The 25349-nt window shown below is 42.4% G+C and overlaps 2 protein-coding genes across 4 annotated transcripts in view; one reads left to right on the top strand and one right to left on the bottom strand.

The window, feature by feature from the left end:
* CCNK (cyclin K) overlaps positions 1-16044 on the bottom strand; it is a 31045-nt gene extending 15001 nt beyond the window's left edge. For 2 of the 3 annotated variants that reach the window (XM_048855474.2, XM_048855475.2), the window contains exons 1-8: positions 15910-16044; positions 11786-12043; positions 10398-10479; positions 9411-9542; positions 7929-8034; positions 6556-6613; positions 3787-3956; positions 804-1078 (exon numbers count right to left, since the gene is read on the bottom strand). In XM_048855474.2, coding sequence (XP_048711431.1) covers positions 804-1078; positions 3787-3956; positions 6556-6613; positions 7929-8034; positions 9411-9542; positions 10398-10479; positions 11786-11982 — 1020 coding nt within the window. In that variant the 5' untranslated portion in view covers positions 11983-12043; positions 15910-16044. Of the gene's footprint in view, positions 1-803; positions 1079-3786; positions 3957-6555; positions 6614-7928; positions 8035-9410; positions 9543-10397; positions 10485-11785; positions 12044-15909 lie in introns of those variants that run through there. The other variant, XM_048855476.2, reaches the window with a different exon arrangement.
* A 376-nt stretch (positions 16045-16420) lies between these two features.
* The window catches only part of SETD3 (SET domain containing 3, actin N3(tau)-histidine methyltransferase), a 67320-nt gene continuing 58391 nt past the window's right edge, over positions 16421-25349 (top strand). The window contains exon 1 of the mRNA XM_048853545.2: positions 16421-16547. The gene's annotated coding sequence lies outside the window, so the exon portion shown is untranslated. The remainder of the gene's footprint in view (positions 16548-25349) is intronic.

Below are 25349 nucleotides of genomic sequence, written 5' to 3'. Positions count from 1 at the left end.
AGAAGGTAGCATATATGCTCATCCAATTGGTTAGAGGAGGGGGGAGCCTTGTCCCCACCCTGCAGGACTCCCAGTGTAGGCCTTTAAGGAAACAGTGACAGGATTTCCCGTCCACTTATTTCCACTTATTCCTAGTACCACTTCCTCTCTACTAATATCTCCCAGGTCCTTGTATATATCAGATCTTTCAAAATCTTAAAGGGCCATGCCATATGATAGGGTAAGCTGACCTTGAGGTATCACTACCATTAAGGGACCAGACTATCCCATCAAGTGGTTCCACTCTGAAAATGCCTAAAAATGACACATCGGGGTTCCACATTTCTTGAATCTCCAATTTTAAATAAAATATGCTCATTTTGGAAAAAAAATGTAAACGGCCAATCCAGCAAACTGAGTCTAGTTTCTGAAAGTGAATTTGGGTTCTTCTTTTCTCATACATAGTCACTTATAACAAAAGTTCTACAGATCAAGTGATTTCATCAATAACACCTGGGCAAACTTACAGCCTTCAGTTGGTGGGCATTGGCATAACTGATTGGAACACAGTAAACCATTCTGTTGACAATGCACAAGACGTGCAGGCCCTGTGGTCCTGGTAGGCATTAAAAAAACCCAACTTATTTTGGTACTAAAATAAGCAGGCCTAAACTCAATAAACCAAGAAAAAAATCCAGCATGTAATAAGGTGATACTTTACAGTCTCTTTTCAGAGCATAACCATAATTTAGATTAAGCCAAGGAAACAACTGTTCCTGCTCTGAATAGAAATCTGCTCACCACTTATGTTCAGTTAAACTTACCGCTGGACGTTTAGCCTGCCTTGGAGGACTTGACTGAGGAGAGGGTTTCTTAGATTGTTGTGTTTGTTGCTGCTGTTGCTGTTGCACTGACTGCTGGGACTCTTTTTGCTGCTGTGACTGTGACTGCTCTGAACTTTGAGATTGCTGCGACTGTAGTACTGGAGGCATCTGAGGTGTAGACTGAAGGGATGGCGGCTGTTGCAGTTGGTGTGGAGTATGATGAGGCATTTGCTGTTTCCCTTGTGAGTACAGATCCAGGATCTGGTGACAGATATCTAACAAAAAGTCCAAAAGGTTATACATTCCTAAAACAACGTAACAATATTGATAATCAGCTTGAAACCCTTTAAAGGGACACCGACGTCAAAACAACATTTCTTGCTGAAAATATTTTACCTACTTTTACAATACCTAAGATAAGTATCACTGTTCTTTTTTTCAATTTACTTTGTACATTTGCCAGGACTTTGTGTGTAGTCAGTTTCACTGTCATCCCTTTATAGCAAGTCTCTCTGACTGTGTGGGTCTTTCAAACAGTAGCAAAGGAGAGTGAAATATTTTTAAAAGATAGGAAAACCTGACTGTATAACCAAAGCAACCAGCGAGGACATTAAGGGAAAGGAGTGGCACCCTACTGAAGGAAGGAATTCTTGAGAATGAATTCAGTTTTAACTCTGCCACAGATTTGCTGTGTGATAGATCTTGGGCAAATCACAATCTCTCTGGGTCTCAGCTTCCTTATTTATAAAATGGAAATAATCCTCCCCTCTCACTCTCGTCTATTTAGACTGTAATAACTTTGAGGCAGGGATTGTATTACCATGGCTATATACATAATCTAGTACAACAGGACCCCAATCTTGGTTGGAGCCTCTACATGCTAGTTAGCCAAAAATGGGTTGAAACTGTGAGTTGTTCTGTTCCTTTAAGGTATATTTAAACTTATTTTTCTTCTAATATTATTATTATTATACAGTTGTAATGACTCTGCATGTTGAGTAGTAAGCCTACTTTTTATATTCACCTGTAGACTAAACTATCTAGCTCTTTGTGGAAGTTAAAAGTATGATTCGAGATAGGTTTTAGCAGCTGTTTTGGAAAAATGTCCTTCATGTTTTGTCTTTCCAGTGCCAAGAACAATTAGGTCTTGGATTCATGGCCTAAATAAATACTGAAACATCCAAACCTTCAAAAGATTCCTTAGTTAAGTTATTTGACTTCCAGAAGCCACTAGCCTTTGGAATGGGATACAAGCAATGTAGGATAAAAATGTGAACTACGCACACAGAAAGGGAGGAATGCAAGAACGCAGTTCCACAAGAAAATTATAACCCCCAATGAATATGAAGTGGTAGTGTCAGGTCAGACTGGGGACTACTATAGGCGTGGTAAAATGCTCTATTGCAGAGCTTCTGTTTTTCAGGATTTATTAAATTTAACCGGGGGGGGGGTATTTTTAGCAACTTTTGAGTTTTACGTAGGTGTCCACTAATCCGGGGTTTTCAGGAAATTCTTTGTACATACTTTAATGAATAATGTATATAATAGTATATACATAATGAGTAAGCTCTTTGTAATGCTCCCTAGTGCACTTCAATGTAGCACTGTTTCAAACAGCACTATATTAAAGCACAATAAGGAACTTTTAGTGAGCATCAGAAGGGCCTACAAGCACCAATTAAAATGCATCACATTAGTGTGCTTTAGAAATAACACATTCCTGCTCCATGTAGACAAGCCCTTAGATACAAGCAACCATTTCTGTTGTTTACTTACTAAACACAGATTTCATTTTCTATATCGGGCTGTTTTATCGATGTCTGTCTATTAAAACTGAAAATCAGAAGCGCTAATTATAATATGGAAGACTACGCCTTGTTATATAGACAGATCACTTGCTGGGTTTTGAAGATCAGTGCGTGTAGAAATCCTGGTCATCCAGTGCAGGATTTCCAGGCTGTGAGCTCCACACTATTCCACTTCATAGGCCGCTACTACCTGTATCATTTGCAAAAAGAAAAGGAGTACTTGCAGCACCTTAGAGACTAACCAATATATTTGAGCATGAGCTTTCGTGAGCTACAGCTCACTTCATCAGATGTATACCGTGGAAACTGCAGCAGACTTTATATATACACATATATATGTATATATACATATATGTGTATATATATACAGAGAATATATATATGTGTATATATAAAGTCTGCTGCAGTTTCCACGGTATACATCTGATGAAGTGAGCTGTAGCTCACGAAAGCTCATGCTCAAATAAATTGGTTAGTCTCTAAGGTGCTGCAAGTACTCCTTTTCTTTTTGCGAATACAGACTAACACGGCTGTTACTCTGATACCTGTATCATTTGTATTTGCAAAATGTTATGGTGGAAACACTGGATATGAACACTTAAGTTTAGAGGCATTTGAATCCAGAATTTTGATCTGGCTCCAACATTTTCAATAAAAAAAATTCAGTTTTTAAAATACACAATTGAAATTTCTGGCAAGGTTTATAATATTATAAATTAAACATTGATAAAAGGAGACACTCATCTCTCCTCTGAAAAGCTTAAGTAAACAGATGGTCTTCAGTACCCTGCCCTACAAGTAAGGTTGATGATTAAGGGAGAACCTGTCCAGACTAGTGTTGCCAGGCATCCAGTTTTTGACCTGAACGCCCTGTTGAAAAGGAACCCTGGTGGCTCCTGATCGAGTGGTTAAAAGTCCATTTGGCAGAGCAGCAGGGCTAAGGAAGGCTCTCTGACTGCCCTTGCTCTGCGTGGCTCCCAGAAGTGGCTGGCATGTCCTGTGGAGTCTAGGCACAGGGAGGCTCTGAGCACTGCCCCTGCCCCGGCTCCGCGGCTCCCATTGGCCGGGAACCACAGCACTTATTCTGCAATCAGAAAGTTGGCAACCCTAGTCCAGACCTCAAATTACAAAAAAGAATGCAAGTGTTTAAAATGTGACAAAAATATTTCTGGTACCTTCCAGAACATCAACAGGTACGTCTTGAACAAACTGCTCCCACCATCTTCTATACATTGGCTTTGATGTCCACTCCTGAATTTCAAACTTGCACAAACGGCCTGCCAGATACATAACTGCAACAGCTATGATCTCAGGTTCCCACTGCAGTGACAACGTAGTACAGAGACTAGAATATCAAACAACAGTCATTTTAAGATAACCCAGATAGCTGCATCACAAGTCTGAATACATGACACCTACAACATACTGTTGAGACAAAGCAGACGACAGTTAAGTTTTAATATCTCATTCAGGTAATTTTTGATTAACAAATCTAGGATTCCCCTGTCACACAATCTAATTTACCAAACTAAGATCTTTGTTAATAGTTCTTTGATTTAACAGTAATTTGATTTTTAAACATCCAAAGCACCATTATCATGCAGCAACAAAAAGCAACATGAACAGATTTCTGAGGAATTTATTTAGAAAAAGAGTTTGACATACTGAGATAAAGTTTTCACAAAAGCATGAGGGAATTTAGCTGCACCAGATTCCAGTTTGGGTGAATACATTCCGCTTATCTAAAAGATTCCTCCTGTAACATCAGCTGTATATGATATTCTTCAAGTTCTGTCCTAAACAGTTGTTCAGTGGTTTTATTTCAGTGGTAGGTGAAAGGATTTCTACATTTATTTTGTAATGCATTTGGGGATTATTTTGGATAAAATGCACTTAAATATAAACAATGAATCATGGGAATGTCGAGACCAAATACTCCAATGTACAAGTTTACGTTTTAGATACCGTTCTAAGAGGTCTAGAAAGTTGTCCCCTGATTAGCATATGTAGTAGTGAAGGCTACAGTAAAGTTGATTATACCACTACTTCTCAATTGTTAAGATTAATCATGAAATACTCAGCTTGATTTGCAATTTAAAACCCATAGAAATATTAGAGCCAGCTTTCCTTTTCTTCGGTAACCACTCAACTCATTGCTAAGTTCTAGAATATAAGCTCTTCAAGCAAAAAGTCTGAAAATCTGCCATTCAGTGATCTAGTTACAACAAATTTCACACCATTCATTGACCAATTCACTATGGGTTCTTTTGTTTAGCACAAGGTACGGATAGCAATTAGGTTAAAAAACTCATTAGTTTATGGAAGACTGAAGTACACAAAGTATTAGAGTGTACCCACAGAGGAGAATCATTTAGTAGTTTCAAAACTAAAAATGCAAAAGGTAGTTTAAAAAACTTCCAAGGAGTAAACTGGGTTAGAATTTCCTTTCTTAATGTTGCTTCTACATCCATGGCACGTAGGTCTATGTTTATATTACAGCTAACATAGCATGCCTAACCCTGTGCTCTAAAACCCTTTAATGGATGTTGCATAGCATCGTTTTTCACAAGGTCCCATGGGAGAAGTCTCACTACTCAGTCTGCACTAAGCATAGTGCAGGGTCTTAAAGGCTAAGTGAAAATCTTAACCAAAGTAGCTGTAGTTAAAATCCATATTGATGACTGTATGGAACAAAGCTGCACAAGTCCAGTAATTTTTCCAAGGGCATTTTTCTGAATTCCAAGTACAGTGCTGTCTCAATAACACTATCAATTTTTCTGAATTTACAAGAAAAAAAGAAGTTTCCCAACTGCCATCCTGCATATTCAACCTGGGATCTGAAAGTCAAGCTAGATTCTTTCCTTCCTATGTATCACCATCTGCAATAAAGATGATGCAAGCCAAATGGTAGTCACACCTGTGCCAGACACTGTTCTTCAATTTACATCACCACCACCACCCATGTAAACCAATTATCTCCATTTGGGTTGTACAGGTTTTCAAGACTTAGAATTTGGGCCTAAATTCGAATCTTGCACACCTAAAATTAAGCACCAGAGTAAAAGCGACCAATTTGCAGAGATGCTGTGCACCCACAAGTCTGACTCAAATCAATGGGAACCATAGGTGCTTAGCGCTTTTAAACAATCAAGACCACTTTTCTTTGGATGTCTAAAGTAAAGCACTCTAGTTAGAAATCAGAGTAATTACACAGAGGTGTTGATGCACCAAGAAATAACCTTGCTCATTCTTCCTCACGTGTTCGTTCTATAGTGCTAACGGAAGTGTAATACACTAAGTTTATTTAAGCCTCTGAGGTATGCAGAAATGACTCAATACATCTATTAAGAAGGTGCTATTTTTTACATAATCATCTTTCTTAGTTAAATTCAGTTGAGCTACAGCTGGTTACAATATAAAATCAAATATTTCGCTTGGTTTTTTTTTCCCCAAGTGTTGTCTGATGAGACAAATAAACACTGCTTATATCTGAACTATTTACTGCACTGCACTATAAAGAATATAAAATATGTTGCACAAAGACTATATTTCTGGGACTGACCTCTTCCCAGGCCAAGACATTGGGGTCACACCTCTCTTCCTATAGGTATTGGAGGCTCTGGAATTTAGCTATGCCCTTTCTGGCCTCACTGTATGGATTTGAAGGAAGAACTGACCATATTCCCTGATCTGGGCTTCCCCCTGAAGTCCCTGATCTAAATTTTATCCTGGAATAAGAGGAATCCCTTCAGGCAAAAACTCTGGAGTGAGGGCAGGGGTATGGCCCATGATTCATGGACAAACGTGAACTGTCTTTGGAATGTGCACAAAGAGATATAGCCTAAATGTGCATGACTGGGGAAAGAGGTCAGGGTCCAGAATAAACCAAGTGGTGGTAACTAGCTGAAATATTTAAATGTCTGGAAACTTTTTTTTTTTTTTACCTGTCATTTACAAATGTCCATGCCATTTGAACCAGCTTTTGAATTTTGTTTTTATCACCTGAAAGAGACAAACAAAAAAGTTTACTAAACTAAAAAGCTCAGAAAAATTAGTTTTATAAACCATTATAAATGGAAAGGCTTCTTTAGAAAAATGGTATCTGTGTAATATTCTAATCTTTTAAGGTATACCAGCTGAAACTGATGTGTTATGAGTGCAAACCTGTTAACATTCTAACCTCATGTTTTCATATGCTCAAAGTCCCCTAAAACATTTGCCTTTTGCACTGAATTTTTTGAGTTTTGAAAAATGGTAGGGGGACCCAGAATTGGTTTGTAAGTGGGAACAAATTCAGTGATTTCTTAAGTGAGGGGACAGATTTTGGGGGGAACTTTAAGGCAATTTAAGTTAAATAGTTATTGTTTGGAGAGGGAACACGTAGCAGGAAAAGAACTTTTCACCTGGGCTAGTAGGCCTAGACAGGAAAGCATCAAGTAAGTTTCCAAGTTATATCAGGCCAGGAAAAGAAAACCCGTAAGCCACTGGATTCAAATGATTTATACATAAGGCTACGAGTCTCTCATGGATTCTGTGACTTTCCATGACCTCCATGACTTCTGCAGCAACTGGTGCTGGTTCAGGGGCTGCCTGAGCCAGGCAGCCCCTGGGCAAGCAGCAGTCTGGGTGTATGGGAGAGGGCATGGGTGCACTTATCTCGGGGTAGAGGAAACCCACTGGCATGGCCCTGCAGCTCCTAGGCAGCAGGGGGCCGGGGTCTCTGCACTGCATGCAGGCCCCACCCCCGCAGCTCCCATTGGCTGCAGCTCCTGGCCAACGGGAGCTGCGGCAGCCGGCATTTGTGCCCCTCCACCACCTAGGAGCTGCAGGGACGCGGAGCTGGGTAGGGAGCCCCTGACAGCCCTCCGCCCCCACTGCGCCCCCCCGGGCCACCTCCCCAGCACACGTGGCCCCTCATCCAAGTTTTAGTCATAGGTATTTTTCATATAATTGACAAGTCACAGGCCGTGAATTTTTGTTTACTGCCCATGACTTTTACTAAAGATACCCGTGACTAAAATGTAGCCTTATTTATACACAACAGTCATACACTGAGAAAAAAGTGACATAAACCATTCTTTTAAGACATTAAAGAGATCGAGCTGAGGACTGGAAGCCCAGAACACCTAACTACTACTAGTTCCCACTCTGTCGGCTTGGAAGTCACAACTTCTGTCCCAGTTTCCTTCTCGGAAATGTGGTTAATATTTCTCTCAGATGGTGGGTCAGTAGATCAATGTTTTTAAAGAAGTATAAACCAAGTGCGCTATTTAAGAGTTGTTGAATATTATTCAGCAATGCAACTCTTTATATTTACCTTTGAGTTGTTTGGCATACTTGAGAAGAAACTGGTATGGATGTTCCACTTGTAAATCAAACTTTATTGTTTGTAATAAGATTCTCTCCAGGACCATCACTTCCTCCTAGACAATATGACAAAGTAAGCACAAAATATATAATTCCCTCTTTTATTCATGAACATTTGATGCTCATTTGAAATGTGACCTTATTTCCAGTTGAATTTGTTTAGCTTCAGCTTTCAGACACTGGATATTATTATGCACTTATCTGCTAGATTATCTTTCCCTGTGCAGGTATTTATAAGACTGTGATCAAGTCACCTCCTAGATTTCTCTTCAGTTATTTCCTACCATTGATGGTCCTGACCTTTCAGAGGCTGCATCACCTACCTTAAATGTTAGCAATATGAGATTTAACTGCCCAAGATGAGTTATTACTGAACGTAATTATGCGTGAATCTATTAGTTTCTCTTAAATATTCTTAACCTTTAAGGTTATTTACCAAGTGTTTACTTCAGTGAATGAAGTAACTGAATCCATATTCTCACCCCCATTCTCCCACCTCATTACCTAAAAAGTCTAAAACAGATCAAAACTCCATTTGGGGTGCGCTTTTCTACATATGGGATGGCATATCACAAGAGATACCCTTGGGCTAAGCTTCTGAAAAGTGAATAGGGATTTTGGATGCCTCAATTGTGGCATACCCCATCTTGACACTTTAAAGAGGCCTGCTTTTCAGAAAGTGTAAAACACCCACCCTGTAGATAATTAAGCCCCTGTAAGGTGCCTCAAGATAGGTACCTCAAAAATGCAGCATCCAAACTCACTAGTCACGTTTGAAAAATCTTGGCCTTTGATGGTGACAGCTGAGTATCGACTAAGAAAACTGAAACTATCACAGCAAATCCAATGGCAAAGCTAACTGTGAAATCAACTATGAAAGATAAGCAGCATTACTCAGAAAAGTAACACCAACAGCAGCACATAGTGAGATTTAAAAAACTAAGATCTCCCATAACGTCTTTTAAAGTTATGGCATCTAATTAAAAATAAGTTGTATTTGTCTGAAAAATGTGTATATACTATAGTTACAAACTAACATCTACAACTACTACAACTGAAAGAAAATTGACAATTTTTTTTCCAGTTCGTTTACTTTGTGAATTTGACAGCATTTTATGTAGTCAATTTCACAGTTTACACTGTATAATCAATCAGTTTCTCTTTTGCTGAAAACACCTTATAAGGAATAGGAAAGCTGAAACACACTTAAGCAAGTTAGACTATATACATGGTAATGTACCAGAAAATTAAAATTTAGGTTTATTTATCTAACTTGAAGAATAAAGTTGACAGTGCCTTTTCAAATGAGAATCCAACTTTCCTTTTACCTCAGAAGAGAAATAAAGCCTGGAAATACATAGCGCAAGTATTAACTCTATTAAAATGCTAAGTTAAATAAAAGAATAATATAAGCATGAATAAATTATTTTACCTTTGGGTCATCACCAAACTGTCCAAACTGTACATCATTTAGTAAGCTACGAGCTGTTTTGATTATATCTTTACATTTTTTTGGAGTTTCTTCAACTTTCCCTGCCAGGAAGAGACAGCAGGCTCCAGTCACCTAACAAAGAAAATTCTGTCAGAAAGTCTACATCTACTATGCCGCATCTATATATTAAAAACAAATTGTGTTTTAAGTGTCAGTTTCAACAATCAGGTTATGAGATGCTGTTTCTCAGAGAACAGTTAATAGAATTAGAAGCTCATGAAATGATTACACACACAATTTAGCTTTTTTAGCTATTTCCAAGTAAATATAACCTTTTGGAAGACAGCCCATTAAGTAGCATTTTATTTTATTTAAAGAAATACAACCATAGGTTTTTGTCTTGGCATAGAGAGCATTGCTTCACAAGGGGGTTTAAAAACGTAATTATATATGTAATTTGTCTTTTCTTTGACCACTTAGCCCCTGCTGCAAATCACAAATTACAGCTTCTTGGGAATGACATTAACATAACAAAATTGTAACAGCAATTCTTATTTACTCTAGAGCACAGAAGAACTACATTTTAAGCCTTGATATACAAGATAAAACATTTAATTTTCATTGCATGGAAAATATGAGAACTGTGTAATACTTTGTGTTTAAAGCAGGTCTTGTTTCTTCATTAAATCGTAAATTAAAAAATCACATGTAATTAAAATACTCTAAATTATCCTTTTTCTGACATACTTCTGAAACTCTGAAAAACACAATATTAACAGAAAGCTTAAACATTTAAAGAAACAATATGCATAAACTATAACCTTGGCAAGATATTTGAGGGGATTATTCATAAACATGAAGCTTTAGTTAAGAAATGAGACCTTAGTTAAGAAATGAGGCCATCAGCCTTCCTTAGTTGCCACTACTTTAAATATTCCATACTTAAAGCAACCATGGAATTAAGAAGTCAATGCTGTAAATACTTACATATCTTGGGAACTGTTTGAAGGAATGAAACATATAAAATCGATGAAAATAAATTATTCCAGTTGCCAAAGTGTCATAATGTCTGCGCTACACAATAAGGATTTAAACAGTATAAATCAAGTTCAAAATATAAGACATGAGAGGAAGCAGAGTCAGAGAAAAAACCTGTTTTGAACAAATAAGCTGACTGATTCTCTAATACTGTATCTGATACTTGTTTTTCAAGTTCTGAAAGCAAGTGTGATGTTTTACCAAAAAAACCTACAAAAAAACACAAGGTCCCTGCCCTGAGCATTTTTAACCTAATTCAGGTGCAGTGGATATCTTGAACAGTGTAAAAGGCATGGCTACAGGGTCAAGGTAAAGTTCACCCTGGTACAGAGGGTCCATACCACCACCTGCATGACTTAAGCCCCACACCTAGCTTGGAAAAGCCAGCAATAATGGCAGGCCTGGAGTGGAAGTCATGCAATTTAATGATCACAACACCCAAGCAAGTGGTGGAATCACTGAGACCATTGTTTCAACTCAGACTGGGAGTACAGCCAAGAGAAGGACTTTCCCTGTGGTTGACAGGTGGATTTTGCCTCTCTTAACTCTCCACTAACATGTGATTGTTAAGGGCTGATGTAGCCGAAATCAAATCCAACTTTAGTGAAGATCAAAATTATAGAAGATAAGATTTTTAATGAGGAACCGAAGGAGAAAAGTTTCAGAGTAACAGCCGTATTAGTCTGTATTCGCAAAAAGAAAAGGAGTACTTGTGGCACCGTAGAGACTAACCAATTTATTTGAGCATAAGCTTTCGTGAGCTACAGCTCACTTCACGAAAGCTTATGCTCAAATAAATTGGTTAGTCTCTAAGGTGCCACAAGTACTCCTTTTCTTGAAGGAGAAAAGGGATTATTGGTATACAAAAGTGGAAAGTAATTCCAAGTATGAGGAATGGTGAGAAGAAGCTGGGAGCAGAAGAAAAAGAGGGAATAGTTAGGAGAGAATATACAGAGGGGCAAAATGGACAAGAAAAGATGTAAATTCAAACACATGCCTAAACAGAGCCTTGAAGGGAAAAATCAGGAGCTTTTAATTTCTAAAATCACCACACAACTGACAGGCCACCTTTTCCCTTTATGTTGTCACTTCATTAGTTAAGGTAGTTCATTTGTTACAGAAACTAGGATTCAATTAACAGAAGAAAATGTTCAAGTAGAAAAACATTAAACATCAAAGATGTTTAATTTAAAAATATTAGTGATGTTTTTGAAATAAGACTACCCTGTACAAATTAATGACACAAATGCACAAGGACCATGCTTGGTATATTTTTTCTGGACTTTCTAATTCATAATGCTACATCGTACCCTGAAAATATCAACATAAAAGGATACAGTCCCAGACGTGTTCCAACATCAAATATGAATCTGGCTCCTTCTCGGCGGTATCGTGCCTCAGTCGCTGGATCAAGTCCTTCTAATTGTGATGGTGTATGTGCCAGATCTTTTTTATCCCAGTACCAACATGGTTTTGTGTGGTCCAGGTTTGCCAAATTTACAGAAGGGCTGGAATTTTCTTTATTCTCCTTCATTTATTGAAGTAGAATTGTTCCTGCTTGATAAGTTTTCAGGCAATGGGTTTTCAGACAGCAGCTTCAAAATAATAATATAAAAAATAATCAGGTAAAACTGCAACAGACCAACATTTTTCATCCTGACGTAAGTGATGTTTTCGCTACGCACACATACACTATACATGTCACAAGGTAGAATGGAAAGATGATCTGAAAGAAGGGAAATGTATTTGTGTATTTTTTGCTGATTAATGATGCATAGAAAAGGCTTGAAAAGTTGTTTTGAAAAGATATTTCACTTGTGAAAAATTCAGGTTTCATCTACACTGGTTTCCCCTAGTCTGTAGACATATGCAAAACTAAGAGAATGATGTAAATGCCAAAGTAGGGAAACTTGGGTAAATAAGTCACTACAAATCTCTTATTATATTTGCTCACTTGATCTAGGGCAGTGTTTCCCAAAGTGTGGTATGCATACCCCTGATGGTACATGAAAGGGTTTCAAGGAGTACGGGGCAGAATTTTTTATTTTACTTTATCATAACGGGACCCCCGCCTGGCACCAGGCTGAGTGGGGCCAGTGGACAGAACCCCAGACCCGCAGTGGGCTGGGCGGCTCAGCCCGCTGCCGGTCTGGGGTTCCGTCAGCCGGCTCCTCCCAGCCGGGGTCCCGGCCACCGGCCCCGCTCAGCCTGCTGCCGGCTGGGGGTCCTGTTCACCCACACTGGCAGTGGGCTGAGTGGGGCCAGCAGCAGGGACTCCGGCTGAGCGGGGCCAGTGGACAGAACCCCAGACCCGCGGTGGGCTGAGTGACTCAGCCCCCTGCGGGTCTGGGGTTCGTCAGCGAGTTCCTGCCAGCCAGGGTCCCAGCCGCTGGCCCGGCTCAGCCCGAATTTTTCAATACCGAAATAGTAAGCATTAAAAACTAGTGCTTTCTTCACTAAACTAACCAAACCAGCGTTTTTTAATTTCAGAATTATACGAATTCACCATATATACACACACGCTGTTCTGCCAGACTGTTAATTCACTTCTATTATTTTTAATTATTTCTAGTACTATTTCTATATGTAACTATTATTTCTATTAAAATTTTTGTTTCAACTGTATGTAATATAATTTTGTATTTATTTCTAATAAACATTTAATCCAGAATGAAACAAATTAGGAGTGTGTTATAAAAATGTGGCTAGGTGAAATTTGGTGCTGGTAACATGGTTACAGGGTTAGCTGAACCTTTTCCCTCTCTCTCTCTCCATGGACACTCTTTCAAATGACAGGCCCTGTGTCTTCACTGTTCTTGGGATGGAATCTCAGATTCACCCTTCTGTTGCCTGGAGACTCTGCCTAACAACACCCCAATCACTAACTGTGATTACTCCGCAGGCCCAACTGGGTTTGGCCACATGCATATATTCCCTTTGGGAGCTATTTATCCATCCAAAAGAATGCTATTAACTATTTATCTATCCATAGGAATGCAACAATCAGAAAAAAAGTGTCAAAACAACAACAGGCCAATATGCATAACGGTCTTACTTAAAACTAAGTTAGGCTTAGCTTGATCTGCCACTTCTCAGTCTCAGGGAATCAGTGAGCACATCTCCAGCCTGTATCTGCCATCCCTAAACTTCAGTGAGGGTCTTTTTAAAACCATGCCAGCCCCTTTGCTCTGCATCACCTACTATTCATAAAAACAACAGATTTCCACATTTTTCATAATTGGCTTTGAGCTTTTAGGCCCTAAATGGTTTAGGAACTACCTACTTGAAAAAACGTTTCTCCCCCATGGCACAACACCACAGTGGATGGACATAAACAGGAGTCCTGCTGGTATAAATGAAGTGGGGTCTGCAGCCAGGGCACCCCTTCTTTGGAATCTACACCTCACTTCCTCATATGTGGAATTCCTCCCTCACCCTTTATATAATAACCTTCAAGTCATGTGCCAAAAATCATCTTTTTTTGTAGAGATTTTAAAATATGGAGGGGACACGCAAGGAGGGAGTTGAGTTTTTAAGCCACTGATTTACTCATAATAGATCTCACATTAAAATTAGGATGTGTTTATGTCAAAGGTGCCTAAAGTATACGAATAATTCCAGCATTTCTATACACATGAATAATATGGTTACCGGTTACCTAACACACTAAATAGAAAAGTTTTCTTTGGGAAAAATTCAACATTTCTAAATCAAACCAGGGCCAAAAAACCTCTACTCCTGGGGAAATTCTGCACCACTGCGCACGCACAGATTTCATGTCCCCCGCAGATTTCTTTGCTTCTCTGCAGAAAAATGGCTGACAGAGAAGCAAAGGGAAGTTGCAAGAGCAGTCATGTGCCTCTCCCCAACAATGTGGGCACGTTATTTCAGGCAGCAGGGAGGTAAATCACGGACATTGCGGCTGGTGTGGGTCAGACCTACTCCCTGTATCCAGAACCAAGCCTTAGCCCCTGCATCTGGACACCCCGTGCTGAGTCCCAGCCCTGTATCTGGATCCCCCCGCCAAGCCCCACTCCCCTTTATCTGGATGCCCACTCCTGCACTCAGACCACCCCCTGCGAAACCCTCCACACTCAAACCCTCACCCCAATGAGGCCCACCCCGACTAGTCTCCTGCCGCAGCCCTGAGCACCTGCGTGGCACTTAATAAGTTGCTGCATGGCTGCTTAGATGCAATTTAGCCTGGATCCCCCTTAAGAGTTCCATTGCCCCTACATCTGCACCCTGCTCCTGAATGGCTGTGCAACCAGAACCCCCACGCACCTGGATCCCCCACTAAGCTGCCTGCACCCAGATTACCTCACACAGAATGCTCTCGCTCCACACCTGGATCCCTCCACACCTTGATCCCGCCGGGCTCAGCCTGCCTGCCCATACCCGATACAGAGGGGCAGGACCCCAAGGTGTTTCCAGAGCAGGCCCAGCCCTTGTGCTGTGTCAGGGTCAGGTGCAGCCTCACCGCCGTGTTGTGGATGGGGAGAGCTGCAGGGGGATCTCCTACCTCTGTGGAGCCAGGGGCCTACGCTCCCCACTACCATGCTGGAGCCTCCACATTTAATGACAAATAAAATTTGCAGAATTCTAAAATATTGTGTGCAGCATTTTTAATATTTTGCTGCAGCATTCCCTCAGGAGTAAAACTCTCAATCCTTTCTTTCAAGAAGTTTCCCATCAAAACCAAGACAGACAAAATTCAGTACAATGCATATTTTAATAATATTAAACTAAAAATTTTCTTTTTAAGATTCTCTTTATACATCACAAAAAACAACACAAAACACCACAATCTCGTTAGTACTCTCCTTCTTACAGCACTTTCAAACATAAACCAGTTTATAAAGTGAAACTGTTCTTGGGAAAGATCACACTACCTCCTGCCCCATAGCCAGCAAAGAATATTGATTTAATCCAAAATACAGTCTTGACTGCCATTTTCCTACGTGTGACACAAGTCCCACAACCGAACCGAAGGGCAATGTTATGGTTTTATGACACCAGTCTCCCTCAGACACGAGAATTTAGGGAGATGCCAAACTGAGTAAAAGAAACAACGCACAAAGGCCGACGGGCACGGTAGCCGTGTTTGGACGCACATTTCCACGCAGCCCCTCCCCATCTCCACAGTCCCCCGCAGCCCAGGCTCTCAACCGCGCCGAGTCAGTCCCATGCCGGCGCCCAGCCCAGCGCCCCAATCTCCCGCTGCCTCAGGGCCACCGACCACAGCCACCCCCGCCATTTTTTAGCCAGGATCTCAGTTTGCGCCTCGCTCCCTCCCCAGCCGCCTGGCCACAACATCCCTCCCCGGTATCGCCGCCCCTTCTGCTCAGCGCCCCGGCCCTGGCTCAAGACCCAGGAGTCCTCCCCACCACGGCATTCCAGTCCCTCTTCACCCAGCCCCGAGCCCCGCGTCACCACCCATACCACTCTGAGAGACACTCACGAAGCAAGCACGCGATGGTCCCACAACACAGCGCGGCCACTAACGACAACGACAACTTCGCTCCCTGCGCGGCGCCATCTTGGGAATCGGACCAAGTCGTTCCTGTACGTCACTGCGTCAGCGTCGCTAGGGCACGGCGCCCACGTTCGCACTGACCAATGAGAATCACAGGTATAGCTCTAACTTCCCCCCTTCTCCGTCACACGCTGAATAGAAGAGGTTTGTGCGCACCCTACCGCGGTACTGTCGGTGAAGACCAATCAGGTAGCAGAATCGAGAGGATTGCAGGCCACTTCAACCAATAGAAATCGAAAGTGGTAGGGTGAATTCTCACCAATCGGGAGTGGCCTGGCCCCCTGTCCCCGTTTCCGCTACTCCCAGTGGGTGAGCGACAGGGGCGGTGGCGAGGGGGCGGCCTATGGGATTCGTTGGCTGTGCCAAAACTGGGGGCGGGCCCGCTGTGTGGGTGCGGCTCAGCCAATGGCGGCAGCGGGTTGGCATCAGTGGGCGGGCCAGACGTTGGGAGGGTGGGGCTCGGGTTAGCTCGGCCGCCACCTCCCCCGGGCAGCGGACGGCGTCCGGTGAGAGAAACGTGGGTGACTCCGCGCTGTTTCCAAGAGGAGGAGGCGTCGCGGGAGGTAGGGACCGACCGGCCGCTCCGTCCTCGTCTTTTTTTGGGGGGGGGGCAACTCCCCACCCACCAGCCCTCTCACCCTTGGGCTGGGTATGGGGCGCTGCCCCCTCACATCACCTATCCCCCGCAGGGGCCAGCCCCTCGGGGAGCAACTCTCCCCCCCTTCCTCGGACGCAGCCGCTCAGCGCCCAGGCCTCGCCACCCCCCCACCCGCGCTACTCTGAGCTTGCTCCACCCCTGTGAGTCTCCCTCTCAACTGCCGCCCCCGTCTCTCCTAGGGGTGCCTTGACCTCACCCCATCCTGCGTGTCACCTTCCCTCCCCCCGCGGTGCGGGAGCAGCTTCGCCCGGCCGTCTCCTCTGCTGGGAGCACCCCGGCCCCAGCACTCCGTCCTCGTGCGCTGATCGCTGGAAACCTGCCTCCCGCTCTCGCCGTTTTGATGGGACAGGCTGTCCTCCTTCCCACCCGCCCCGCCTTCCTCCTCTCGCCTGTTCCTCTCCCGCACCCACTCGCAGCTTCCCCTTCTCATCCCTCTCCTGCTCTCACCCAGATTCCTCCTGGGGGTGCTGCAACCTTTAGCCCACTCACCCACCACTCCACCTGGCTCCTCTCATGGGAACCACTACACTGCTCTGTCCCCCATTTTGCCTTTTCTCTTCTGCTTCCCACTCACTGTGTTTCTGGAAGGAGACAACACTGACCGAGATGGGCAGCACTTGCTGCTTGTCTAGTTCCCACTCCCACTGTCTTGCTGGGGAGGAGAGAAAAACATTACATCCCAAACCCACATGCTGCTCACTGCCTTGTATCTATGTGTGGATGTTTTGCTTTAATCCTCATTTGTATGCTTTGGAGGTATGAGATTTTCTTCACTTTTATGAAAACTGGAGGCAATTAAATCCACTTCCTCTCATTCATCTTCCTTCCCTTGCTCCTCCCTCCAAAAAAGTGATAGCAAGGGTGGAGAGTGAAAGTAAACAAATTGCTTAACTTGATTTCTCCATGATGTTATCCTTTCTTTTTTGATGATCATAGGGTTCACGTTTTTAAAAAATGGTTAAATCAGCTCCGCCTTTCTCCCACACCTCCATAATTCTTCCACACCTCTACTTCTCTGGATCCAGCTCTGGAGTGTTTCTGCTGGTATGTGAGAGTCTACTTTCCTGCTTCATAGGCAGGTGGGCAGGAGGAGGCTCAGATTCATTGATCAATAATTTAACATTGGTTTGTACCATTTTAAGCACTCTTTTGTTCTCTTTTCTCCCGTCCACTGTGTGGCATTTTATTTTATTTTAGTTTTGGAAAAGAATTAAGCCCAGCAACTGAAAGACCCTGAATGATTTAAGCAAAGTATCTTTTTTAAACTGATTGATCTGCTGGGGAAACTTCTCCATTACTTCTCTATGAGCCTGTGTGTTGCAACCTTCCCAAATCAGTACTGAAGGTGCTGCTGAAACTGATGCCATGGGGAAGCTGTTTCTACAACTTCCTTTCCTGCTCAAAGAAGATTGGTTTAGACTAAAGTACCACTTGAAAAAAATACAAAGATGAATTCATACTGCTGTTATCTCTTCCACAGTAAGATGGCAGGCTCTGATCTCCCCAAATGTGCCATTTTACCTGTGAAATAAACACATCTCTCCCTTTTTCTTCTCCCAAGTTTGTGATGTTTAGTCCATGTTTCAGATAGATGGCTAAACTTAGGCTTCAGTAGTGGCAAAGGGGGGGAAAGTCTGTGTTCTCAACGAAGGGGAAAGGGCTTTTTTCCTTATTTAGGTGACGTAATGGAGAAATGTACTGTCTTTTCAGAGTAGCAGTCTTGTTAATGTGTAAATAAATAGCAAAATGCTTACATTTTATTGTACTATGCACTGAATATCTTTTACTCTTTCATTTGTTTTTGAAAGCAACATAGTATAAAGAAGCTACAATAGGAGTCTGGATGAATGTGATGTTTCAGACATTATCCATATATCTGGCTCCTAGTTAAAACTAGACAGCCGCTCAGTAAACTACAAATACACAGAGAATATGTCTTCAGGGGCAAAAAGGGTGGGTTTTATCAATCGTGTTAGCTCAGTAAGGTTAATTTAACATGACAACTTCGGACATGCTAGTCTGCATTTTAACAGGACTTTTCAATTGTGTTAATTGGATTGAGCTAACACAATTGAAAAACATACCCTTTTGCCAGTCAAAGCTGGGCCAGAGATAGTTTTAGGATTTCAGCCAAAATGTAAGCATGTAGAATCAAAATACTGGCATGTCCAAGTAAAGGTGGACTGAGCTGCAGACTTGATGCAGATCTGAATTTCCCAAAGTCTTCTCTACTCACAAATGTTACATTTATTTTGTTGTTTTTAAAATAAATACAAAGACACTGTCTATCCATATACGAGATGCATGCATTTTATTAGCAGTATTGTTTACTATTTGTATAGTGCAAGAATATGTGATTAGAGTTATGGAGATTTCCCTACCAGATCCATAGTGCAGATTGCACTGAATTGTACATTTCAAGCTGGTTTTAAATCAATTAAGCTTTACACAGATGCTTATGTAGACTTGTCCCACTGTTGTTAAAAAACTATGTCAATATATGCATACAAGGGGCCAAATTAAGGTTGCACAGGCAGTGTTGATTTTTGGCTATAATACAGTATGATTGAAAACAACAAGGCTACCCTTCTGAAACCTGTCACAATACAGTATGATTGTATCACATGTACATTCATAGATGTTTAAACTATTTTATTAAGATGTGTTTTTACTCTAATCTAGTTGAGGTTTGAATTAAAGTTATATATGTGAGTGTGTTTTGGATGAATGAGAGATAAATATTGTGAGTGGTTGTATTTTGGAAGTGAAAGGGAGTTGTTGTGGGTATAAGGTGCATTTAGCATAATGGCGTGTAGGATCTGTATACGACGATATTGTAATGGCCAATGATGGGAGACAACATGATCCAGTGGATTGGGTCTTGGAGTGGAGTCAGAGGCCTGGGTTCTGTAGCCAACTGTACCACTGACATGCTGTATGAACTTGGGTAAATCACTTAATTTCATTTTACAGGTAGAGAAACTGAGACAGAGAGAGACTAATGACACCTATCCTTATTTATAAAAGATTGAAGAAGAAAATGTGGTGACCTGGGTAGGCTATGCTAACTGTTAGGAGAGGCAGAGGCAAACCAGGACAAAAGGGATAACTTTACATTTTTAGAACTTCATAGGGGAAAACTTCAAAATTGTATCAGGAGTGTAAATACTATAGAACATTACCAAAGGTTATTTATAATAATAAACTATAGGTTATCAACTCATTAGCCTTTGCAGTGAGTACCAAATGCATTGTTCTTAACAAGAACAAAAAAAATTACAATATACTGTGTCACTTCAGAGCAGAATTAACTTTTCTTCTCCTTGGCTATAAGTCTAACTCCACTGTTGCTGTCCTGTTTTTTGCTTCTCTTCATCTTGAAGTGCTTCTTAGATTCAGCGTTCCTGTGGCTGTACCTCTTTCACAGAGTTTATCCATAAGCAGGGTTTCTTCACTTAGAAGGCCCTCACTTGTCCATTAGGCACCTTTGAACTGTTATTTTTTTTTAATGGATGTTCAGTCACTCTCTGTTCAGACACTCTAGGTCAGTCGTGGGCAACCTGTGGCTTGCGGGCCGCACATGGCCCAGGGTAATCCGCTGGCAGGGCGCCAGACAGTTTGTTTATGTTTGCACAGCTGCCTGCAGCTCCCAGTGGCCACAGTTCACTGTTCCTGGCCAATGGGAGCTGCAGAAAACGGTGGCCAGCACATCCCTGTGGCCCGCGCTGCTTCTTGCAGCTCCCATTGGCCGGGAACGGTGGACCGCGACCACCAGGAGCTGCAGGCGGCCATGCAAATGTAAACAAACTCTCTGGCTGCCTGCCAGTGGATTACCCTCATGGGCCATGTGGAGCCTGCAGGTTGCCCACCACTGCTGTAGGTTCTTTGTTGATGGGCTTCTCATTTTTTGCTTCCAGGATCTGTTTGTATCTAACACAGCTTTTTAATCAATTCCCTTTTTCACCAATTTATATTTCCTTTCAGTTTTTCCCTTGATACTTGCTCTCTGGTAAGTCTGTAGATTTTTATTTCCCTCTGCTTCCGTTCTCTAACAGTATCTGCTCATGTACCCAGGTCTGTTTTTTTTTCCTCCCGCTTGTCCTGACCTAAAACCTTTCATATTTTCCTTTTTTCCTCCTTCTTAGTTCCGAGTCCCCTACTTTTAGTCTCCTGTTGTATTTTATCATTTTACCCCCTACCCAGGCTCCAGCTCATGAGCTAGCTCAACATCTTGATTCTTCTCCTTCTCTGACAGCTTTTTCCAACTGTTCCTTCAGGCAGATTCTGAGCCCCCTCCCCAGCTTGAGCTGCGCTCTTAAGGTTTCTCTCTCGCTCTCCCTTTAGGACAGCATTCTGTGTGGCTGCATTGCAACTGCAGCAGGTGCTAGTGCCAGAGTGCGGGTTACTACAAAAGCAATACATGAGAGCGAAGTTATTTATGCAATAGTGGTTTGTGTCTTTTAAAGTGATTGTGTTGACAAGAATTACATTTGAGAAATCTTAACTCTTAGGTAATGTTTTTTGTGTGGGACTCTTTAGAAGGGGACAGTGGAGGAAGTGAGATATGAAGTGACATAAGCAATTTGACTGGGTGATGTTTAGTGTGTTTGAATGGCTTTTTCATAAGGAGTAATATTTCACGGGTTTAGGTGTACAATTGTCTGAGTAGAGAACTTCAGTGGGAGGCGGGGAAGGATATTGTCTGTCAGGAGACAAGGCTTGAAAAGTCCACTTGCTTATTTGTAACAAACAAATGATGTTTCCCCGGCAAGTGGAAAACAGCTAAAAACACTACTTCTCCCCCACCCCCCCCAAAAAAAGAACTTGCGCATCAATTTTATTAAAATGTTGCCCTCATTTACCTCAACTATGGAAAGTGGTATTTCCTGAATTAAAGCAGTCTTTTTGACTGCTTACTCCAACAGCAGCAGAACTGGACATACTGAAGTTACATTTGCCCTAATATCTGGGATTATGTTGGGCACAGTGGCGTGCACCTATAATCCCAGCTACTTGGGAGGCTGAGGCTGGCGGATCACTCAGGAGTTCTGGGCTGCAGTGCCTTATGCTGATTGGGTGTCCGGTGCCTCTGACAACCTGGCCAGTGGGTTACTGAAGGACTGGCTAGAACACCACAAATGACTTGTTGTGATCAGTGCTCTCTCTGGGAGGGCTGATGGACCAATCGATCAAAGGGATCTAAGATCACAACCTGGATATAAAAGAGATTTGCAGGCTTTGTTGTAAAGCATGTATTAGAGAACCTTTGAAATTATAAAAAGAAAAAATGGAAGAAACTAACTGTTTACAAAGGGATAAAGTTACATATTGATTTATCTCTGTTGGGAGCTGCTTAGCTAGACCACTGTATATCATATCCTAAAAGTGTACCTCCTCACAAGGAAGAATAAGACCAGAATTTTACACAGAAAGACTAACATAGAAAAGTAAAGTCTAAATATGGCTTTGACCCCAGAATCAACCTTTTATCTTAAATATAAAGAAAAGAGTTTAAAAAACGTTTGTTTGTTTTAAATGCTGTTCTATTTTGGTGTTTGATATGCCATTCTGAGCTAGAATATTGTAATTCAGAAGCAAATTTCACAGTCCGTGGCACATTTTTCATGGCCATGAATTTGGTGGGGTCCTACTAAAAGTAATCTGAGTGCTGCCCTTGTGCATATCCTTAGTTGGTTGATCTGTGGACAGAGGCTTGGAGAGAAGGCCATGTGGTTCCACTTTGATCAAAGGGACAGATAAATGGCAATTTAAGAGAAAGCAATAACTTGTATTTGGATCGGGGGGGGGGGGGTTTACACCCAAAGTAACATCTTAAAACAAAGTTAACATTTAGTTCATCATTCATAAGTCTCTGTGTTTGTCACAGAAGTCATGGATTCCGTGATTTTCCATTACTTCTGTAGCAGCCAGTGCACCTGCCTGGGGGCTGCCTGAGCAGCTTGGGCAGCCCCTGGGCCAGGCTCATGGGCCACTGCCGGGGCAGTCTCGCCTTTGCCCCCCAGCAGCAGGAATTTGAGTGTGAGGGGGGGCTGGGGGTTGGGGTGCTTACCTGGGGGGGAGCTCCCCGGAAGGGCGACAGCAACTGCAGAAACGGGGTTTGGGGTGGAGCAGAGGCAGCGCATGGAGCTAGGAGCTGGGTAGAGAGCCTGCTCCAGCCCCACCAACACCGCCCGCCTGCCTGCTAGAACCTGCGGCACCCCCCTGGGCCACAACCCCGCCCTCCCCCGGGCACCTGCTCTGAGCACCTGTAACACCCCCAGGCCATGACTCACTCCTCCCCCCCCCAGCACCCATAACACCCCGGGGCTGTGACTGTTCCCGCATGCCCCCCCCCAATGCCCTTGATGCCGCCCCTGGGCCATGACACCACCACCCCACCCCACCCAGCACCTGCAGTACGCCCCCAGGCCGCCCTCCTGAGCCAGGCACACCCTCCCCCCCACCCCAAGTTTTAGTCAGAGGTATATAGTAAAAGTCAAGAACTTGGTGAGCTTCAAAGCTGGGATGAGTCCGTTGCATTTCTGTAAAGGCCCATGGAATTGGGTAGGAGCACATTTACTCTGAGATAGGCTGAGTCTGCTACCTGTCCAGTGGCAGGGACAGATGTGAGATGCCAGCATGATAGCTCAGAATAATTGACTGGAAAGGAGCAGCCTGGCAGACAGTGGTAAAGCACTTCAGCCACTTTCTCCTTGTATCCTAACTAAGGATGGACAGAAATATGTTGAGGAAAAAATTAACAACCAGCACAAGAATGTCTTGCATGTCAGGCCCAATAGCCATTAAGTCACCTGAGGGCATTTCACTTAAGCATCCTAATAAACTGTAGTCCTTGCCATTAAGTATATTTAGCCTTAAATCTGTTCCTTGGAGACATCTCAATTAACTGAATTATGCCGTGTGGCTTAGTTTTGTATTTTTTATTTTACTGGTTATAACACAAGTTGAAAAAGAGAACTCTAAAATCTCTGCGATATTGGAGAAAATTTTTCTTACCAAGTTCTAATGTTATGTGAAGCAGGAATACAATTCTGGAGCTGTAAAAGAGGAAAAAGCAAATGAAAAATACTAGCGTGCTGAGATTTATTTCCTTGCATTTTCAGAGCATTTGTACAAAGTACTAAAATGTGGTGTGTATGTGTGTGTTTTCAGGTCACCATTTAAAAAAGTAATATACAGAGGAATTAATGACTTAGGAAACTCTTAATGAATATAAGGCATTTCCACCTCTAGGTTGGTGGATTATATCAAGTTGAGGTTGATAGAAAAAAGAAAAGGAGTACTTGTGGCACCTTAGAGACTAACCAATTTATTTGAGCATAAGCTTTCGTGGGCTAAAACCCACTTCATCAGATGCATGCAGTGGAAAATACAGTAGGAAGATATATATACACAGAGAACATGAAACAATGGGTGTTGCCATACACACTATAATGAGAAAAGGAGTACTTGTGGCACCTTAGAGACTAACCAATTTATTTGAGCATGAGCTTTCGTGCTACAGCTCACTTCATCGGATGCATACCGTGGAAACTGCAGAAGACATTATATACACACAGAGACCATGAAACAATACCTCCTCCCACCCCACTGTCCTGCTGGTAATAGCTTATCTAAAGTGATCATCAAGTTGGGCCATTTCCAGCACAAATCCAGGTTTTCTCCCCCTCCGCCCCCCCCCCCCCCCCAAACTCACTCTCCTGCTGGTAATAGCCCATCCAAAGTGACCACTCTCTTCACAATGTGTATGATAATCAAGGTGGGCCATTTCCTGCACAAATCCAGGTTCTCTCACCCCCCTCCAAAAACCACACACACACAAACTCACTCTCCTGCTGGTAATAGCTTATCCAAATAAATTGCTCAAATAAATTGGTTAGTCTTTAAGGTGCCACAAGTACTCCTTTTCTCATTATAGTGTGTATGGCAACACCCATTGTTTCATGTTCTTTGTGTGTATGTATATATATATATCTTCCTACTGTATTTTCCACTGCATGCATCTGATGAAGTGGGTTTTAGCCCACGAAAGCTTATGCTCAAATAAATTGGTTAGTCTCTAAGGTGCCACAAGTACTCCTTTTTGCGAATACAGACTAACACGGCTGTTACTCTGAAACTTGAGCTTGATAGTAACCAAAAGTTGGATGGTCTGTGTGAAACAAGTGTGAGTGTCTCGGTTCAGTTTCCAGTGGACTGATACCACTACCACAATGGGCACAATTGCGTCTCATGTTTGGCAACCTTGGGAAAGAATCCAGTAGCTACAGCAGAATGGAGACTGAACTACTTCTTGCCCCTAAAGGTGGTCACTCTATGGGAGTGCCATGAAAGCTTATACTATTGTTACAATTATAGCATAGGACCTATAATTTAACAATGTTTCAACTTCACTGTACTAGTATCCCAGAAGGCAGTAGTATAAGACAGGATTCAGGTGTCTCTAGTATTATCTGACTCTGGACAAAGATAGATGATGTGGTAAAAATGCCCAAGTCCTGTCTATGTTACACCCAGCACTGCTGTTAACACTGCTGGAGGTAGAGCAGTGGTGAATTATGGGTCTTAAATTTGCAGTTGTAGAAACAGCTCTCCTATCTCTGCTATACGTGTTTTGTGTCCACACAGAGGACTTCAGTTTCCAGGGCTATCAGTTTGGCATCTTTCATAATCGCCAAATTCATAT

This window comes from Caretta caretta, chromosome 6, assembly GCF_965140235.1.
Source record: "Caretta caretta isolate rCarCar2 chromosome 6, rCarCar1.hap1, whole genome shotgun sequence".
Lineage (NCBI taxonomy): Eukaryota > Metazoa > Chordata > Testudines > Cheloniidae > Caretta > Caretta caretta.
Note: the sequence above shows the minus strand (reverse complement) of the source record. Positions and strands in the feature narration are given on the sequence as shown.